This window comes from Pelodiscus sinensis, chromosome 10 (assembly GCF_052426305.1).
Source record: "Pelodiscus sinensis isolate ZL-2025 chromosome 10, ASM5242630v1, whole genome shotgun sequence".
Taxonomy (NCBI): Eukaryota; Metazoa; Chordata; order Testudines; family Trionychidae; genus Pelodiscus; species Pelodiscus sinensis.
In genome coordinates, this window is record NC_143061.1 from 29,016,066 (window position 1) to 29,035,575 (window position 19,510).

Sequence of the window (19,510 nt, forward strand, 5' to 3'; positions counted from 1 at the left end):
TTTGCAGCTCTTGAAAACTTTTTTTGTTTTCAAAGCTTTTTCATCTAGAATTTAACCTGGTTTTTTTTCCCCAAGGATCATTCAGATAAAAATGTGCATTTCTATACGAAAAGTAAAATTTGCTCCATATTAGGGACAGTAAAACTCTCTAAAAGATAGGTGAGAGCACAAGTGACTGTCAGAAATACACTGAGCCAGTGGGATTTTCAGAAACACTTGGTATTGGTCTAACACTGCTCTTACTGAAATGGAAGGTAAAACTCTCATAGGACTTCCATAGGAGCAGAGCAAGGCCAACACATGGCACTTTTGAAAATCCCAGACTATATTTTCATTAACATTTCCCTCTTTCCCCCTCGCTACATTGATTAAATGCCCATCCACTCTTCCTCCTTTGTATTCCATTTTCACATCTTCCTCCCTTCTTGCTTTTTCCTTCTTCCCCTTAATGCTGCCTCTCTGATAGTGCCTTCTACACAGAAAATAAATTTCACTACATCATTTTCAAACCAAGGATGACCTAAGCAGACAAAACTAATATGCAGATCTTGTGTATCCCAGATTTTCCAACATTTATTTCCTATGAATCCTGCAGGATATATGCATGTCAACCAGATTGCAGCACTGTGTTACCTTGGTAAATTCTCTGTGTATATGTAAATGCATCTACAGGCAGTCCCCGACTTAAGCGGATCCGACTTACGTCGGATCCGAACTTACGAACGGGGCTTTTCTCGCCCCGGAGCTCACGGGCGGCGGGTCGCCACCCGTGTCCTCCGGGGCGAGAAAAGCTTCTCCCGGTCTCCCTGGTCTGCTGGGGGGGTCCAGCAAAGCCGCTGGAACCCCCAGCAGACCAGGGACACCCGAGCAAAGCCGCCCAGGCGGCGGGAGTCCCACCGCCTGGGCGGCTTTGCTCCTGTCCCCCTGGTCTGCTGGGGGGGGGGGGTGCAGCTAGTGCCCCCCCCCCCAGCAGACCAGGCTTTTCTTGCCTACCCCTGGGATAGAGCAGCTGGGGGCGGCCGGGTTGGTCCCGCAGCGCCGCTCCCGACCAACCCGGCAGCACCCCAGCTGCTTTGCCCCAGGCGTCCCCAAGTCAGCCGCTGCTGAAACTGACCAGCGGCTGACTACAGGAAGCCCGAGGCAGAGTTGCTCTGCCCCAGGCTTCCTGGAATCAGCGCTGATCAGTTTCAGCAGCAGCTGACTTGGGGACGCCTGGGTTTCTTAAGTTGAACCTGTATGTAAGTCAGAACTGGTGTCCAGATTCAGCCGCGGTTGAAACTGATCAGTTTCAGCAGCGGCTGACGCCAGTTCCGACTTACATACAGATTCAACTTAAGAACAAACCTACAGTCCCTATCTTGTACGTAACCCAGGGACTGCCTGTATATACAGAAGGACTCCATTGTGCAGATGCTGCACCAATACAGAGGACTGCCCAATCTGTGAACAATTTATGATCTACAGCAGTGTTTCTGAAAGCGTGCCGCAGAATCACTCTCAGAAATAAACGAACTGGGGCAGCCAGTTAATGTATTTACCAGTGCTATGGCCACGGAGCCTCGTGGCTCCCATTGGCTCCATTTCATCCTTTGCAGCCAAGGGGAGCCAAGGGAAGTGGCTTGGGCCAGGCCACCCCTTCCTGTGGCTCCCATGGCTGCAAAGGACGAAATGGAGCCAATGGAAGCCACGAGGTTCCATGGCCGCGGCGCCGGTAAATAAACAAACCGGGGCAGCCCGTTAATGTGTCTGAGAGTGACTCCGCGGTACGCTTTCAGAAACACTTATCTGCAGTACAACTTCAAAGGTACAAACATTAGTTATGGAATTCTGATCAACTGGACACCCTCTGGAACTGAAAATGATCCAACGGCATGTGCATGCATGCACACACACAAAAGGCAAATATACTACTGGCTCAGGGCTTCAGCCAGGATATGGGAGGACAGGGCTCCTGTCAGGGGTGGTAGTCATGGCTTCTGACTCTCGAGAGCACCGGGGCTTCAGCCACATTGCTCCCCCAATACCCCAAACCCCCCTCAACTCCCAGCTGCACCCAGGAGCAAAGCCATGGAAACCCTGAGCCCTACTGCCAGCTACCAGGCAGAAGACAGGAACTGCAGCGCAGTTCAAAGATTCCCTGCAGATCTAAGCCATGAGCCCTGGTGCTCCCAAAGTTCAGAAGCCCTGACCTCCCCCTGCCAGGTGCTGCATACCCTGTGGGTGCAGCCCCCATCCTCCCCCAGTGCCTGAAGTCCGTAATGTCTTATTCAGGGTTACAGCCATTTCAGATTAATGAACAACCTCCATTCCCAAGGTGTCCATAATCCTGAGGTTCTACTGTAACTCTAAACAAGAAGCAGCAAGCCACTGTAACAAACAATAGGTGGGAAGAAGGAGGGAGAACAAATGTAATAGCAGCATGACACATCATTAATCTCATTCTAATTAATGGGCATGATTTAAAATCAAGTTTTAGAGCAATATGTCAAGACAGTAATGTCCCTGGATTATAACGAACCAAAAGAACATGTAAAGCCTTACCGCTGAGTGCCTGTTAAAGGCTGAATATAAGCAGCAGTCTGCTGTTGAATGTATCCACTTGGCTGTTGCTGCATCTGTCTTAGTCTTTCCATGAGAGCTGGACTGGAGTGAGTTGCCGGATATGTTCTGGGATTGTAGCTGGGTGAAAGCACTATGCCACTAGCCTGTTGTTGTTGCAAAGGCATCTGAGTACTATACATTGTGTACCCATGAGGCACAGTCTGCATGGAAAACAGCCCAAGGTACAATTTAACAACAGCCACATGTTCATCTCCTTAAGCCATTAAAGAAAAACAGGTAACCTTTATTAAAAAGCTGTATTTGGGCCCTTAGTAAGGCACTGAGCTGTGCGATCATACCAAAGAACAGTTCCCCTTATATTTTAATAGTTGTATTTCTCTTCTTCTAACAGGGTCACTCAGCTGCCGTGTGGTGAATACACGTTTCCATTTTTAATTTAGATCAAGCCTAGATTTCAGTACTTATTCAGATATGATGTCTGGAGTCTTCAGCACCAATGCTTCTTTTGGGGATCAGTAGCATTACAACACAACGAGGGGAACACATCACTGATTCCAATCTCACTGAAACCAGCCTGGAATTCAGACTCAGTACTATAAAGGCATAGGGCTTCAGCCAGCCCCCAGAACTGCCTGCCCAAGCCCTGCCCCTTCTGCCTGATGCTCTGGCCCCTTTCCAGGAGTGAGCGCAGAGCTTCCCTCCGCTTCACATTGCCCAGAGGCCCCGCGATCCCGTCAGCTTCCCTGGGCACACATGGACTTTATAGTATCATTGGGAAAAGATTAGAAACCGGCCAAAAAGATGTTTGACCAAACTGAACTAGGGAATTGCCAATCACTTTTCATTAAGAGTGAAATTCTGAAACCCCACCCACTACTTTAACTCCCAATTAAGCCCTTAACGCAATTCTTAACTCGGTTGTAGGGCACTGCTTGTACCCTCTGCAAGAGGTGAATTTCATGTGTGTACCTTACAACCTGTAGCAAGTGTTCCATAGGAGCAGCTCAGTACCTGTGTCTGCTGTAACCCTGGGTACTGTGGAAGCTGGGGAGGAGGACGTACTTGCTGAGCGAAAATAGCAGCCTGATCTATTGGCTGGCCCTGAAAGACAAAGTACAATTCAAATAAAATCTGCTTATTATGAAACAAAAAGTCTTTCTACTTCTGTCCATGAACCCAAACGGCTCATGCAGTCAAATCTTACACTCATTTTATGAACAGAATTAACCAGTTTCCAATCTTTTTCCTTCAAGAAAATTCTGTTTTCTGACACTGAAATGACCATTGAGCAATAGGGGCATCTACATCCCTCTTGGGGGTGTAGAAAGGTTCTATTTTGTTCCCACCAGAAACACTACTGTAGCACAGAAACTTAGTGAAAAAAGTTCATAATCAAGTCAGTAGAAAGATTGTAATTTAACAATAAAGTCTGGAATACAACTGGCCCTTTTGCATGAAAAGGTAACAAATTCTTGAGGTCAAAGCACTGAATTATGCAGGAGACATAGCTGAGAATAAACTGAGAATAACTTACTTCGATTTGCAAATAACTTTTTAAAGCCATTATGATCAATTATTGTAAGAACCACTCCTCATAACAGAAAGTGCATAAAATGAAAATAAAAGTACATAAAATAAAAATAAGCTATCATAAGGAGCTTCGATATTGCCGTGAAATATAAAAACCTATTGAATAAATAAGCAGACAGACAAGGCAACCATTTCCAGTACAGTCTGAAAACACATGCAGTGCTTTTGACCCTAAAGAGCACAATTTGTTGATTTAATTTTTCCCTCTATATGTAGATATTGAATTGTGACACACTTGTCAGAGTCCATACAAACTAAAGGCACCCAAACAAATAAGGTCAATGGTACAATAGCAGAATTCATTACAATGTAATTTTCAAATCTGAACCCATTAGTGGTTATGCCCTCGATAAATAATAAAATACTAAAAGATTTTAACAGCCTACGACTGTTTTGAGAGTGAAAAACTGGGAGGTGCAATGACACTTTTCTTTTTCTGTGATTCTGATGCCTCAAACAGATGAACTGGACAATCATCCTAGTCAGTATGGGCCAGAGTTTTAGAGTATGTAGGAGTTGCTGTGCTCAGCACTGCAACCCTTAACTGATTTAGGAACTTAAGTCTCCTTTTCAAAAGTGAATGAAGTTTAAGTTCCTAAGGGTATGTCTACACTGCAAAGTTATTTTGAAATAACAGCCATTATTTTGAATTAACTTTAATACCTTCTATACATGCAAACTGCTATTTCGAAATTAATTCGCAATAGCGGAACGCTTAATTCGAATTTGGTAAACCTCATTCTACGAGGAGTAACGCCAAATTCAAAATAGCTATTTCGAATTAAGTGCTGTGTAGACACTTAATTCGAAATGGGGGCCTCCAGCCCTTCCCAGGGAGCCCTGGTGGCTACTCTGGGCACAACCAGGAAAACTTCCTCTCCTCTCCCTCAGCCCCGAGTCCTTAAAGCCCTAAGCCTGCCAGCCCAGAGCCAGCAGTGGCCACCAGGGCCCCTGACCCAGTGGCCCCAAAACATGAGCCAGCAAGCCACTGGCAGCCAGCCCTCCACTGCTCCCCAGGAGCAGTCTGCCAGCTCCCAGGAGCCTGACAGAAACTGGAGAAGGCGGGTGCCTTCCTGGTCCAGGGTGGAGATCATGGACCTTATTCAGGTTTGAGGAGGATGCCCCCAACGTTCATGATCTCCGCACTAGACGGAGGAATGTGGCCGTCTATGGCAGGATAGCTGCCAGCCTGGCCACCAAAGGCCACATGCGAACCCAGGAGCAGGTTTGCATGAAAATCAAGTTGGTCCGGCGAGACCCCCAACCCTGAGCCCTGAGCTTCCCCTCCTCCTCCTTCCCCTTGCTTCCCCCTTCCACCTCATCACAGGTTTCCCCCTCCCCTCTCCCACCCTCTCTCTTCCCCTCTCCCACCTCCTTTTCCCAGTCTCCCCAGAGGTTCATCCCGCCCCCTTCCTTCAGTTTTGTTCAATAAACCAGTTTCTATTTTTGAACATACGTGTCTTTTATTTGACACCAGGAAGGAGGGCTAGGGAGAGGAAAGTGGAAGGACGTGAGGGAGGAATGGGGCACGAGCCCCCGGTGGGGAGGACTGGGGAGTCTCTGAGGGGTGGACACTCTCCTGCAGGGCCTCCTGGATCCTGACAGTCCCCCGATAAACCCCCTGGATGGCAGCCTGCAGCAAGTGCACGAGATGCACCAGCATGCCCAGGGGCAGCTCTGGCTCCATGTGACCGAGTGCTGTGGTGTCCCGAGCGCGGGCACTCAGGACACTCCAAAGCAGGAATGCTTTGCTATCCCTCATCGAGGTAGACAAGCAAGCAGGGAACCCTGAGAACTGTCTGTCTGGGGTGAGGGTAGGGTCCATTTAAGCACGGAGCTCAGTTAGCCTCAGGCGGCAGCTCCACACACTAAGTCCTAACCTGCTGCCCTGCCAGCACTGGTTCCAGCCAGCCTCAACTTCGGTTCAGGGTCCACTCAGTGTGGATGCGCTATTTTGAAATAGCAAAACGCTATTTTGAAATAGTTTTTGTGTGTAGATGCATTAATTTGAATTAACTATTTTGAATTAAGATAACTCGAATTAACGCTGTAGTGTAGACGTACCCTAAGTGACTAAATTACCTTTGAAATAAGATTTAGGCTCCTAAATCATTTAGAGGTTGCAACAGTGAGTGTTCCAGCACCTAAATACCAAAAATTTTGGAACAAGGACTCAAGACACCTGACATTTGCAGAGGTAAATAAAATTACAGGACCTAAGTGTGTCATTCAGATTTTGCATTGAACTTCCCTCTCCCATCAACAAAAACCAAACAAATCAAAATGCCAAAAAGCAAAACAAAAAATCTGTTTGTTTTTTTTCAATGTGGAGATGATACATAATTTATGTTCACCTGGAAAATAATGCACTGCCAAAAGCAATGTTACGCTCAGAGCCATAAGGGAGACAGAGTAATGCCACTTGGGGATTTTTCCTTTATCGTTCACACTCATCTTGTTGGAAGCTACATACACTATTGAAATGTGAGAGTAAATCTATACAAAAATTAAATAAGTAAATAACAGGTTTACGGTTTAACTATTAATTGGACATTGCCACAAAAAGCATCAGGAAAATAGATCTGGGGAGTAAAGACATTATTGTGGGCTGAGTGGATTCTGCAGAGCTACTGTGACACTCTACTTCAAAGCAGTCCTCGGGAGCCCCCGTATTCACCATTGTCATATAATTATGATACGTTTTGCACAACGTATTCCTTGTGAGGTATCACTTTAAAAGTGTTTATCGGTTGAACATTACTCTCATGTTGGATTGTATGTGCTATCATTGCATGTAGAGTTATGAAGTTTTGTTATGTGTGTTACTGAAATATATTATGAGGTTGGGAATAATCACAACCAGCCTTTCAGGTACAACAACAGAGTAGCCAGATGTACTCATAACACACTAAAGGAAATCCACTCTCCCATCAGCCATCCCAGAAGACTTCTCAGAGAGGACATATAGACAGTGGGCACTGCTTGCCTAATGGATTAGACCCCCCACATCACAAGCATAGACCTTTCCAGCAAGCTGGAAGAAACTATGGAAAAAGTGACATCAGTTGACACTGGAAGAAACATCAGGGGTACAAAAACTTATAACGTGGGAGGATGGTCCCAGGCCAGAAAACAGTTGAGACACAAGTGCTGAGAATTTGTAACCTGTTTGTACCAGTTTGCAGAACTCAGATTGTGAATTTATTTTTGTTTCTTAAGCAACCAACTTTGATCTCTATACTTGTTACTATAATCACTTAAAATCAATCTTTCTATGTTAATAAGTCTGCTTTACACAGGTTGAACCTCCCAAATCCACGATTCTCTGGTCCAGCAATATCTGTGGTCTGGCAGGGCCACTAATATTGCTGGACCAAAGAGCCCTCGAGGTGGGAGCAGGAGCCAGCTAAGAGAACACGGAGCTGGGAAGTCCTGGATGGGCCAGCAGCAGCTGGATGAGGCAGTGGACAGGGGAGTTCCCAGCCAAGGAACCCTGACATCAGCTGGGGTAGGCAGCCAGGAAATCCTGACCCTAGCTAGGGAACCTGAAATGCCGCGCGGCTTCCGCTGGCAGACAGCCCAGCCAGGAACACCTCCCACAGCAGAGAGGGTGGCAGATGGGCAGCCCTGGCTGGGAACCTCAGCTGTGGAACTTGCAGCCGAAGCAGGGCTGGCAAAGGCGGGTGGCCCTGGCTGAGGCAGCCCAGGGAGTTCCCAGCAGCAGCAGAGCCAGCTCCAGCAGCAGCACACTGTGGCTGGGCGATCCTGGCTGTGGAACCCCCGGCGGCAGTAGGGCTGGCGGTGGATGGGTGGCCCTAGCCCAGGAAGCCTGGGGAACACTGTGTGGCAGCACAGCCAAGCTGTCCCAACCAGAAACTCCGGGAGACCTTGGGGCAGTGTGCGGATAGCAGCATAGGAGCCCATGCCAGGCCAGTATTAGTGGGACCAACGGCAGGGTAGGGAACCCAAGGATGAGGAGCCCTGAAGCGGAGCAGCCAACAGGGGAGCTGACCTCCCCTGATCCAGCAAATTCCTTGGGTCAGGACAGCTCAGGTCCCTGGACTAGGGAGGCCCAACCTGTTTTTTTTTTTTTTTAATCTAAAACAGTATGTTTGGATTGAAGGGCTTGGGAAATCTCAACTCACTTTACAAAGGCTGATGCGTGCCTTCTCCACCTCGAGGGAGATGTGGACTTGGTAATGAACTTACACTGGTCAGGCTTCTGACCTGTGAAAGGCAGTACAGTACTGGGGTGCAAGGCTGGGGAACCGGGAAAGAATTGGCCGGGGCCTCTCTGTTGTTGGTCCGTGAGTGACTGGCCAAGCATTCACGTAACTCAGGCCTCCTGCCTGAGAACATCTGTGTAAGTGCAGCACCTGCCTGAGATTTATAGCTCAACAATATGACACTGTGTGGGGTGGGGATTACCCCAGGTTGGTGGGACACAGGGCTCAGTCCAAGATGCACCCAGGGAATCCCATGACAGAGACATCACCTTGAGAAGGGGTAATTGAGTGTGGCTAGAAAGCCTGACAAAGTCCATCCCCCTGAAGACCGGGGGTTGGTTGTGCTGCACCCTGGGGACAGAATGGTGGAAAGGGCTCAAGGCCTGAACCAAAGGCCCACATTCTTTTCAAGGGGTTCAGGCTGAAGCTCTCAGCAGAGGAGGGTAAGAGGCCCCTCACCTTTGCTATCTTCTTGTTTGGGAAAAAAGTCTCAGAAACTGGAGCTCATTGTCTGTCCTACAAAATGCAGGGACCACAGTTAAAAGAAACAAAGATGCCAGAATTGAGACAGAAGGGCACTTTAAAAAAAAAACAAAAACCCTTGAAACTAGAGATTTGGGATTTTCGAGGAATTTGATTTTCAAGAGTCTAAGACCTCCTGCAATCAGTAACACTGTTTCTAAAAGGATTTCAGGAAACCCATGGGCGAGTTTCTACAGGTGGCACAGAACCTAATATGTAAAAGTGTTTTGAGAATATGTATATCAGCCCTTTGTCACCATTGTTTCTAGTGATAAATACATCCAACTGCCAAGGAAGTCAATGGAAAATAGAATTTTGTCCACTGATGCAAAAACCCATTTACTAATGGCCCTGTAACTCTCACTGGCATCAGTGGAAACACTTCTGTAATTTCAGTGGGGGCTGGGCCCTACTTACTTCATTAAGAAAATGCTGAAATGATTTCACAGACAGAACCAAGTTGTAGTCTGGAACTTCCAAATTTAATTACTATTGTTCATAAAATTCATACAGACTTTTCTCAAGAATTAAAAGGTACAATTAGAAGCCCAGCAGACTATGTTTTATGAGTTACAAAGCAGAGCATATTTTTATTGATGACTGCAAATTTTAAATTTATTTATGAGCTATCAGCCAGAGATCAGAATAAATCTATTGATATAAGCCAGGGGATGGCCCATGGCCATTAGGGGCAGGCTGTGAAACATGTTTGCACTGACTGTTCATGGTTACAGTCCCTTGCAACTCCCAGTGGCCCTGCCAGTGGATTATCTTGATGGGCTGCATGCTAATCAAGGGCGGAATTTCAAGAGAAGGGGGCAGCAGCCATGTGCTCCGGGACAGGGCTTGCTTTTCATCCCATTTCCTGGACACTAAGCGAGTGAGGGGAAAGTGCTTGCATTCTATGCATGCCTCTCACACCCGCGGCATGTACTTTCCCCTCACTCCCTTAACTTCTGGGGAACAGGATGAAAAGCTGGCCATGTTCTGAAGCACAGGGCTGCTGCCCTTCCACTCCCCCATTGTCCCAAAATTCCACTCTTACTGTTGACCCCTGGCATAGGCAAAGTGAACTTTAAAACAAAAGGCTTAGCTAGGCAGGGTATAGATCAACTTTATCTAGAGCAACGGGCAACCACAGAAAAATTCTAGAGTGAGAGCAAGAATTCTGTTATTTTTTGATAAATTCTAAAGAGTTATCAGAACAGGCATTATTAAGTAAAGAGTAAAGAAGCATGCAAGTTAATTGGTGAGAAATGGAATCATGCATGCACATAACAGAAGTGAGCTCTTCTGAGAGTGGATGCAAGCTTACAGTAATGCAATGTTAACTTGTTCCAATCATGTATAAAATAAAATACATCAAAGCTCGCTGCAACTGTCTGGTCATACATTATCTTTTATAGTAAGGCAACAGAATTAGCATAGATCATTTAAGCAGCCTGAGCTACCTCAACAAGGCTGGCAACAAAAACTGTGTTTGGAAACAGAGAGCAAAACACTAATACTTATTTAGTTAGACCATAAACATCATGGTTTGATACCTCCGTATAACATGAAAGACTCCACTCTATGCCCTGTACAAATCTAGGCATCATTTATTGACTGCGCTCTATCCCTTTGCAGCCAAGTCAGTAAATACAAATATTTACTGCAATTATATAAAACATTAAAATCGCAGCATCCAGCAGATATTTTTACAAAGATGGATTTAGTTTGCCTCTCTCTGTCAATTAGCGTTTTAACAACATTAACAGTGCTCACCAGGACAGGAAGTAAGATATGCAGCCAACTTTGAAACATAACTTTCCCAATCAATAATTCCTTACAAGCCATCAACACAGTGTCTAGAGTATGGACCTCACTAAGCCACAGTAATAAATGAATTTTTAAATAATTCTTTTAAACTTTAAAGAAAAGATTTAGGGTGGAAAAAAACCCCTCTTATTGATGTCAACAGGGCCAGGATTTTACCCTTGTCTGCTAACAAAATGTCAATCAAGAAGCCATTTAGGTCAGATTTTCCAAATTTGAAATGTGCTCAGCACTCAAAATGTCTCTCTGTGATACTTATAGGCAGATTTCTAAAAGACCTCAGCTTTAACAGACCACCCAACATGCTGATAATTTGTTTTTAAACTTGGTCATTTATGTTGATACCTAAATGGGAGCTAAGCTCTATTGAAACCTGGCCCTTGGATAATAGACATGGCAGAGACAAAATACCCTTTTCATAAAAGATTAGCTAGAAAATGTATATTATTTTCTCCAATTTCTGATAAAAACTTTACCTATATTAATACAAAAATTAAAATATGCTACCTACAGATCATAAAACATTTGCCTCTGGGATTTGAAACTGGGATAAGGGGTTACATCCCAATATTCATACATCAACATGCTATGATGATAGTTTTTTACTTGACTTAAAATCTAAAATATATTTATAATAAAACCTGCTTTCTGAGATGGCTCAGTAGGACAAGGGGTGCAGAGCTCAGGCCATGCCTTCATGGGCTCCAAGACAAGCTTTTTGGAGGGTGCCTCCAAATACAATGGAACAAGAGAAAACTTTGCTTCCATAAATGAAATGGAAAAACTACCATGCACTTAAGCAGGAGCAGGAGCAGGCCAATGCCCACAATCTGAATGAAATTAAGTGCTTCTTTGGAACGCCAGATAGCATGAAAAAGGGTGCTGAGAAGCATGTTGGCCACACTACTTTTACAGCTCATCAGTCAGTCAGTCCATGGAGCAGTAGTGGAAACACTGTTGCAGAATCCCATAAATTTCATTTTATTACATGATTAAACCTGTCATAATAGAAGCTCAAATCAGGGAGGCACGGGAAGGTAAAAATGGGAGCATATCCAACAATCGGCATGAAGTTATGGGCAGTATGTGACTATATGGATCATGCTTAGATGCATTTGACATCAGAAACATCTCTTCTTTATTCTAATCTTTAAGAACAAAAAGTATTTAAAACGGGAAAATAATAAATGAATGAAAAAAGTTACTGGAAACATTTGTCATAAGGAAATACTCCACGTGTGCAAGTGTATATGTAATCTACACACATGAACACATTCTGAGTAACAGGGGAGCTCAAAGCATATCGTTCTCATTTATAGCAAATTGTGCATTGAAAGAAATGCATGTTTGTGCAAAAGGAGAAAAAAGGGTTGAAGACAGCAGGTGGTTACCATTATGTTGTCAAAGCCTTCTTGAAGACCTACGGCAGTGTTACAGACATCCTAAAGAAAAAGGACAAGCGAGAAAATGGCAAACAACATAGAGAATAAATATTAGCTTTGGTTCATCAACAAAGATGTTCCCTTAATCCAAACAATATATTGTACGTGAATTATTTCAGTTTACATAATAATCTTTATAATATGGCTATTGCACTGATGACCAAAGACTAGTGACGTTCTTTCCTATGTCTTAGAAATAATTATTACTTTACCTATATCTCTACCATCAGCAGTAACACAATCCACTTACCAAATGTCTTCTCTTTGGAGACTTCGTATCAGATATTTTATACACTTTTATTTTTAATCTTTTTGCTATTTGAAGAAGACTCTGATAAATATGATCCAAGACAAATGATTTCAAATGTATCTCGTGTTTCAGTTTTGCATAAGCTATTTACAATAAATGAGTTTAAGAGTAAAAAGCTTCATAGTATCACAGAAGGTCTGAGACCTGACCAGAACTCTCATTTCTTGGCAAAAGAGGGGAAAAATTGCCTGGAAGATCTTAACAGGCTTGGCCAAAGCTAGACACCACCAGACAACATGCTCTGTGAAATGTGGTCACTGAAACAAAGCTATTATTAACAACAACATGTCCTCAACAGTCCACCTCTCAGGCTATGTCTACACGGCCAGTTTTTTTTCGACAGAAGATATGCAAATCGCACTCAGCGTATATTCTGCTGATCCTTTTTGTGGAAGAGGTTTTGCCACTAAAAAGCCCACTGTAGACAGGGCCATTTGTTGGGAAAAAAAACCCTTTTGCGCAAGATCCCTTATTCCTCAAAAAATGAGGTTTACAGGATCTTGCGCAAAAGGTTTTTTTTCTGACAAACTGCCGCATCTACAGGGGGCTTTTTAGCGGCAACACCTCGTCCGCAAAAAGGATCGGCAGAAGATATGCAAATGAGTGTGATTTGCATATCTTCTGCCGAAAAAACCTAGTAGTGTAGACAGCCTAAGAGAATGCTCAAGTTCCCAAACACTATTGCTTGCACAGATAAAGGGGAGTCTCTGGTTTGGAAATTGGGATCAACTGTCCTGGATTAGGAAATAATTTTCATTGGGCCAACTTCTGTTTGTTAGAAAGACAAACTGTCAAACTACATCTCTATGGCTCTTCCTCAGGTAAAGGTACTCCAAGTGACATAGGTAAATGCAAGGTGCAACAGTTTGTTTAATATAACCACCAAAGTTGGTCCAATAAAAGATATAACCGCACTTTCCTTCCCTCTCTAACATCCTGAGTCCAACATGGTTTTGGCTACCCTGAATATTGGATTAGGAAAGGTACATCTGAACATGCAAACTGACCAAGAAAAAACAGGTTCTTGAAACAGGAGGAGAACTGATATTCAGAGAGCAAGGGAGGCTGCTAGTCTCAAAAGAAAGGGGATTACCTTCAAGAGATGTAAGCTATTCAACCCTTCCCTTTTTATTACTGTAATTTACCTGAGAATATCTTTCCATTTTCCCTTTATTTACTTACACACACACACACACACACATACACACACAGTTTTATGCACACATCCCCAAACAGAATTTACAAGGAGAGAGGCTATTGTGAGAGCAGCAGTGGGAAGCCTCCAGATTCCAGTGGGAACTGTGGCCAGTGGGAACTGTGAGCAACTGTGCCTGTAGGTGCTCAGGTACACACAGTGTCTGGTGACATGCCAGCAGCTAACCCAGACAAAACACAAGGAGGTTACCCACTTCTGGCGTGGAGTTCCTGGTGTCTAATCACAATGAGCTGGTGTTGCTATCAGGTCACAGAAGGTGAACACAAGGGGAGACGTCAACAGGCCAGGGAGGAGATGAGAGCTGGAGGAGGTGCAGGTCACAAAGATATGAATACCACCTGTGTACACTTTCCTTGCTCTTCTCCATAGGTCAAATCCTTAAAAGTGTTGTGTGCCTGCTTACCTGAGACAGACTAAGCATTTTCACACATTGAAATCAATGGGATTCAAGGGCAAGTAGTAGTTTTGCATTATCAGTTGAAAAGCTGCTTACAGAGAAACCAGTTACTTAGCAGCAATGAGATTACTTCACCTGAGGCACAACTCTTTAGTAATAAGAATATAAGAACGGTCGTACTCGCTCAGATCAAAGGTCCATCTAGCCCAGTAGCCTGTCTGCCAACAGTGGCCAGCACCAGGTGCCCCAGAGAGGGTGGACCGAAGACAAAGATCAAGCGATTTGTCTCCTGCCATCCTTCTCCACCCTCTGACAGACAGAGGCCTGAGACACCATTTCTATCCCCTGGCTAATAGCCTTTTATGGACCTAGCCTCCATGAAATTATCTAGCTTCTCTTTAAACTCTGTTATAGTCCTAGCCTTCACAGCCTCCTCTAGCAAGGAGTTCCACAGGTTGACAACACACTGTGTGAAGAACAACTTTCTTTTATTAGTTTTAAACCTGCTACCCATTAATTTCAGTTGGTGTCCTCTAGTTCTTCTATTATGGGAACTAATAAATAACTTTCTTTATGCGCCCTCTCAACACCACTCATGATTTTATATACCTCTATCATATCCCCCCTCAGACTCTTTTTTTCTAAACTGAAAAGTCCCAGTCACTTTAACCTCTCTTCATATGGGACCCATTCCAAACCTCTAATCATTTTAGTTGCCCTTTTCTGAACCCTTTCCAAGGCCAAAATATCTTTTTTGAGGTGAGGAGACCACATCTGTACACAGTATTCAAGATATGGGCGTAGCATAGTTTTATACAGGAGCAGTAAGATATTCTGTGTCTTATTTTCTATCCCTTTCTTAATAATTCCTAGCATCCTATTTGCCTTTTTGACCGCCGCTGCACACTGTGTGGAAGTTCTCAGAGAACTGTCCACGATAACTCCAAGATCTCTTTCCTGATTTGTCATAGCCAAATTAGACCCCATCATACTGTACATATAGTTGGGGTTATTTTTCCCTGTTGTGCATTACTTTACACTTATCCACATTAAATTTCATTTGCCATTTTGTTGTCCAATCACTCAGTTTGGTGAGATCTTCTTGGAGTCCCTCACAGTCTGCTTCTGTCTTGACTATCCTAAACAGTTTGGTATCATCTGCAAACTTTACAACCTCACTGCTTACCCCTTTCTCCAGATCATTTACGAATAAGTTGAAAAGGACTGGTCCCAGGACTGACCCTTGGGGGGACAACACTAGTTACCCCTCTTCATTCTGAAAATTTACCATTTATTCCTACCCTTTGCTTCCTGTCTTTTAACCAGTTCTCAATCCAAGAAAGGACCTTCCCTCTTATCCCACAGCAATGTAATTCACACAAGAGCCTTTGGTGAGGGACCTTGTCAAAGGCTTTCTGAAAATCTAAGTATACTATATTTACTGGATCCCCCCTTGTCCGCATGTTTGTTAACCCCTTCAAAGAACTCTAATAGATTAGTAAACCATGATTTCCCTTTTAGAGAAACCATGCTGACTTTTGTCCAACAAATTATGTTCTTCTACATGCCTCACAATTTTATTCTTTACTATTGTTTCGACTAATTTGCCCACTACTGAAGTTAGACTTACCGGTCTGTAATTGCCAGGATCACCTCTAGAGCCCTTTTTAAATTTTGGTGTAACGTTGGCTACCTTCCAATCATTAGGTATGGAAGCCGATTTAAAGGATAGGTTACAAACCACAGATAATAGTTTAGTAATTTTCCATTTGAGTTCTTTTAGTACTCTTGGATGAATGCCATCCGGTCCCGGAGATTTGTTGACATTAAGTTTCTCTATTTGTTTCAAAACCTCCTCTAATGACACTTCAATCCGGGACAGTTCCTCAGATTCACCACCCACAAAAGAAGGTGCAGATTTGGGAATCTCCCTAACGTCCTCAGTCATGAAGACTGAAGCAAAGAAATCATTTAGTTTATCTGCAATGGCTTTATCGTCCTTGACTGCTCCTTTTATATCTCGATCGTCTAGGGGACCCACAGGATTTTTAGCAGGCTTCCTGCTTCTAACGTACTTAAGTATTTTGTTATTTCTTTTTGAGTTTTTGGCTAGCCGTTCCTCAAAATCTTTTTTTACTTTTCTTATTAGATTTTTACACTTGATTTGACAGTGTTTATGTTCCTTTCTATCTATCTCACTAGGATTGGACTTCCACTTCTTAAAAGATGCCTTTTTGTCCCTCACTGATTCTTTTACATAGTGGTTAAGCCACAGTGACTCTTTTTTAGGTCTCTTGCTATGTTTTTTAATTTGGGGTATACATTTAAGTTGGGCCTCTATTATGGTGTCTTTAAAAAGTTTCCATGCAGCTTGCAGGGATTTGGCTCTAGTCATTGTGCCTTTTAATTTCTGTTTAACTAACCTCCTCATTTTTGTGTAATTCCCCTTTTTGAAATTAAATGCCTGAGTGCTGGACTGCTGAGGTGTTCTTCCCACCACAGGAATGTTAAATGTTATTATATTATGGTCACTATTACCAAGCGGTCCTGTAACGGTTATTTCCTGGACCTGATCCTGCTCTCCACTCAGGACTAAATCGAGAATTGCTTCTCCCCTTCTGGGTTCCTGTACCAGCTGCTCCAAGAAGCAGTTATTTAAGCCATTGAGAAATTTTATCTCTGCTTCTCTTCCTGAGGTGATATGTACCCAGTCAATATGGGGATAATTAAAATCCCCCATTATTACAGAGTTCTTTATTTTGATAGCCTCTCTAATCTCCCATAGCATTTCAATGTCAGTATTGGTGTCCTGGTCGGTAATATATCCCTACTGCTAATTTCTTATTATTGGAGCATAGAATTACTATCTAGAGCGATTCTACTGAACATGTTGATTCATTTAATATTTTTATTTCATTTGATTCTACATTATCTTTCACATACAGTGCCACTCCGCCACCCACCCGGCCTGCTCTATCCTTTCGATATATTTTATATCCCGGTATGATTGTGTCCCAGATTTTCCTCATTCCACCAGGTTTCAGTGATGCCTATTGTGTCAATCTCCTCCTTTAATACGAGGTACTCTAGTTCACCCATCTTATTAGTCAGACTCCTAGCATTTCTGTAGAAGCACTTTAAAAATTTGCCACTGCTTATTTGTCTGCCCTTCCCTGATGCATTAGATTCCTTTATATGTGGTTGTTTGTCTGCTCTGGCCCATGGTTTGTCCTCTCCCTTCCTCTCTTTCGGACTACAGCTTAGAGAATCTCTATCAATGGATTCTCCTCTAAGAGAAGTCTCCATCCGATTTACGTGCATCTCCACACCAATCGGCTTTCCCCCATCTCTTAGTTTAAAAAACTGCTCTACGGCCTTTTTAATGTTTAGTGCCAACAGTCTGGTTCCACCCTGGTTTAGGTGGAGCCCATCCTTCCTGTATAGGCTCCCCCTCTCCCAAAAGTGTCCCCAGTTCCTAATAAAGCCAAACCTCTCTTCCCTACACCGTCTCACCCATGCATTGAGTCTCTGAAGCTCTGCCTGCCTACCTGGCCCTGTGTATGGCATTGGAAGCATTTCTGAGAATGCCACCATAGAGGTCCTGGATTTCAGTCTCTTTCCTAGCAACCTAAATTTGGCCTCCAGGACATCTCTCCTACCCTTCCCTATGTCATTGTTACCTACATGTACCACGACCACCGGCTCCTCCCCAGCACTACACATAAGTCTATCTAGATGCCTCGAGAGATCCGCAACCTTTGCACCAGGCAGGCAAGTGACCATACGGTTCTCCCAGTCATCACAAACCCAACTATCTATGTTTCTAATGATCGAATCACCCACTACTAATACCTGCCTCTTCCTAACAACTGGCATTCCCTCCCCCTCAGAGGTATCCTCAGTGCGAGAGGATACCGCAACATCCTCTGGAAGGAGGGTCCCAACTACGGGATGGTTTCCCTCTGCTCCCATTGAATGCTCTGTTCCCTTGAGACTTTCATCCTCTTTGAGGGCACTGGGGGTCTCAGACTGGAGGTGGGACAGTACTACAGTGTCCCGGAAATTCTCATCAATATATCTCTCTACCTCCCTTAGCTCATCCAGTTCAGCCACCCTGGCCTCCAAAGCCCAAACTTGGTCTCCGAGGGTCAGGAGCTCCTTGCAACGGGTGCACACATACGCCACCCGCCCAAAGGGCAGGTAATCATACATGTGACACTAGATGCAATAAACAGGATAGCCCCCACTCTGCTGCTGGGCTTCTGTCTTCATTTTTCTTATGAGAAAGTTTAAGTCTAAACTGGGCTTATTAAATGTCTAGAATATAGATTATAAAAGTTATGTTTAAAGAAGGTCAGAAGTCACTAGTGCCCTCTAACCTCCCCCTCTGAATTCCCTCTCCAAACTTCCTGTTAGCTGCTCCTGGTCGCTGACTCATAGGCTTATAAAGCTCTGGTAACTCCCCCGCCTCCACACCCCCGCCCCCCGGGACTGAGGCTCAGCCAATTAACAGATGCTTCTGGATTTCAAACCTTTTAGAAGCTCCTTCAAACAAATCAACCAACCAGACAAACACAAGCTCAGCACACAGCAAATAACCGCCCCCCCCCCACACAAACATACACTCCAGACAGCCACTTACCACAAGGGTCCCGTATTTACTCCTCTTTTACCTGGAGAACTCCCTCTCCAAACTTCCTGTTAGCTACTCCTGCTCGCAAGCTCCCTGGTCGCTGACTCACAGGCTTATAAAGCTCTGGTAGCCCTTCCCCCTCACTGAAGCTCAGCCTATTAATGGACGTCACAGAAAAATATCTAAGGAACTGCGTTTATCAACAAATTATGTATTTATCTGGTACTATTCTAACTCATGCTGAAGCAATACAAATCTGTGGTTGGCCATATTAGAAAGGTCTTTTAATTGTACACTTTTCTAAAAAAAAATATTTCCAATTAAAAACATATTTAAATAATTAAAGTAAGGGCTTTTTTTTTTTACCTGAGCATACAATACTTTAAACAACAAATGGTCTGGTAGCACTTCATAGATTAATAAAACATGTAGATGGTGGTATCATGAGCTTTCATGGGCATAGCCCACTTCTTCAGAAAAGTTAGATGCCTGCAAGTCACCAGGACCTGATCAAATGCACCCTAGAATACTCAAGGATCTGATAGAGGAGGTATCTGAGCCTCTAGCTATCATCTTTGGAAAATCATGGGAGACAGGAGAGATTCCAGAAGACTGGAAAAGGGCAAATATAGTGCCATCTATAAAAAGGGAAATAAGAACAACCCAGGAAGCTACAGACCAGTCAGTTTAACTTCTGTGCCAGGGAACATAATGAAGCAAGCAATTAAGGAAATCATTTGCAAACACTTGGAAGGTAGTAAGGAGATAGGGAACAGCCAGCATGGATTTGTAAAGAA

At 44.0% G+C, this 19,510-nt stretch overlaps 1 protein-coding gene across 1 annotated transcript in view; it reads right to left on the minus strand.

Moving 5' to 3' along the window:
- The window catches only part of MED12L (mediator complex subunit 12L), a 479,380-nt gene that overhangs the window by 147,177 nt on the left and 312,693 nt on the right, over positions 1–19,510 (minus strand). The window contains exons 40-41 of the mRNA XM_075937725.2: positions 3,574–3,663; positions 2,542–2,762 (exon numbers count right to left, since the gene is read on the minus strand). Of these exons, the coding sequence (XP_075793840.2) occupies positions 2,542–2,762; positions 3,574–3,663 (311 nt within the window). The remainder of the gene's footprint in view (positions 1–2,541; positions 2,763–3,573; positions 3,664–19,510) is intronic.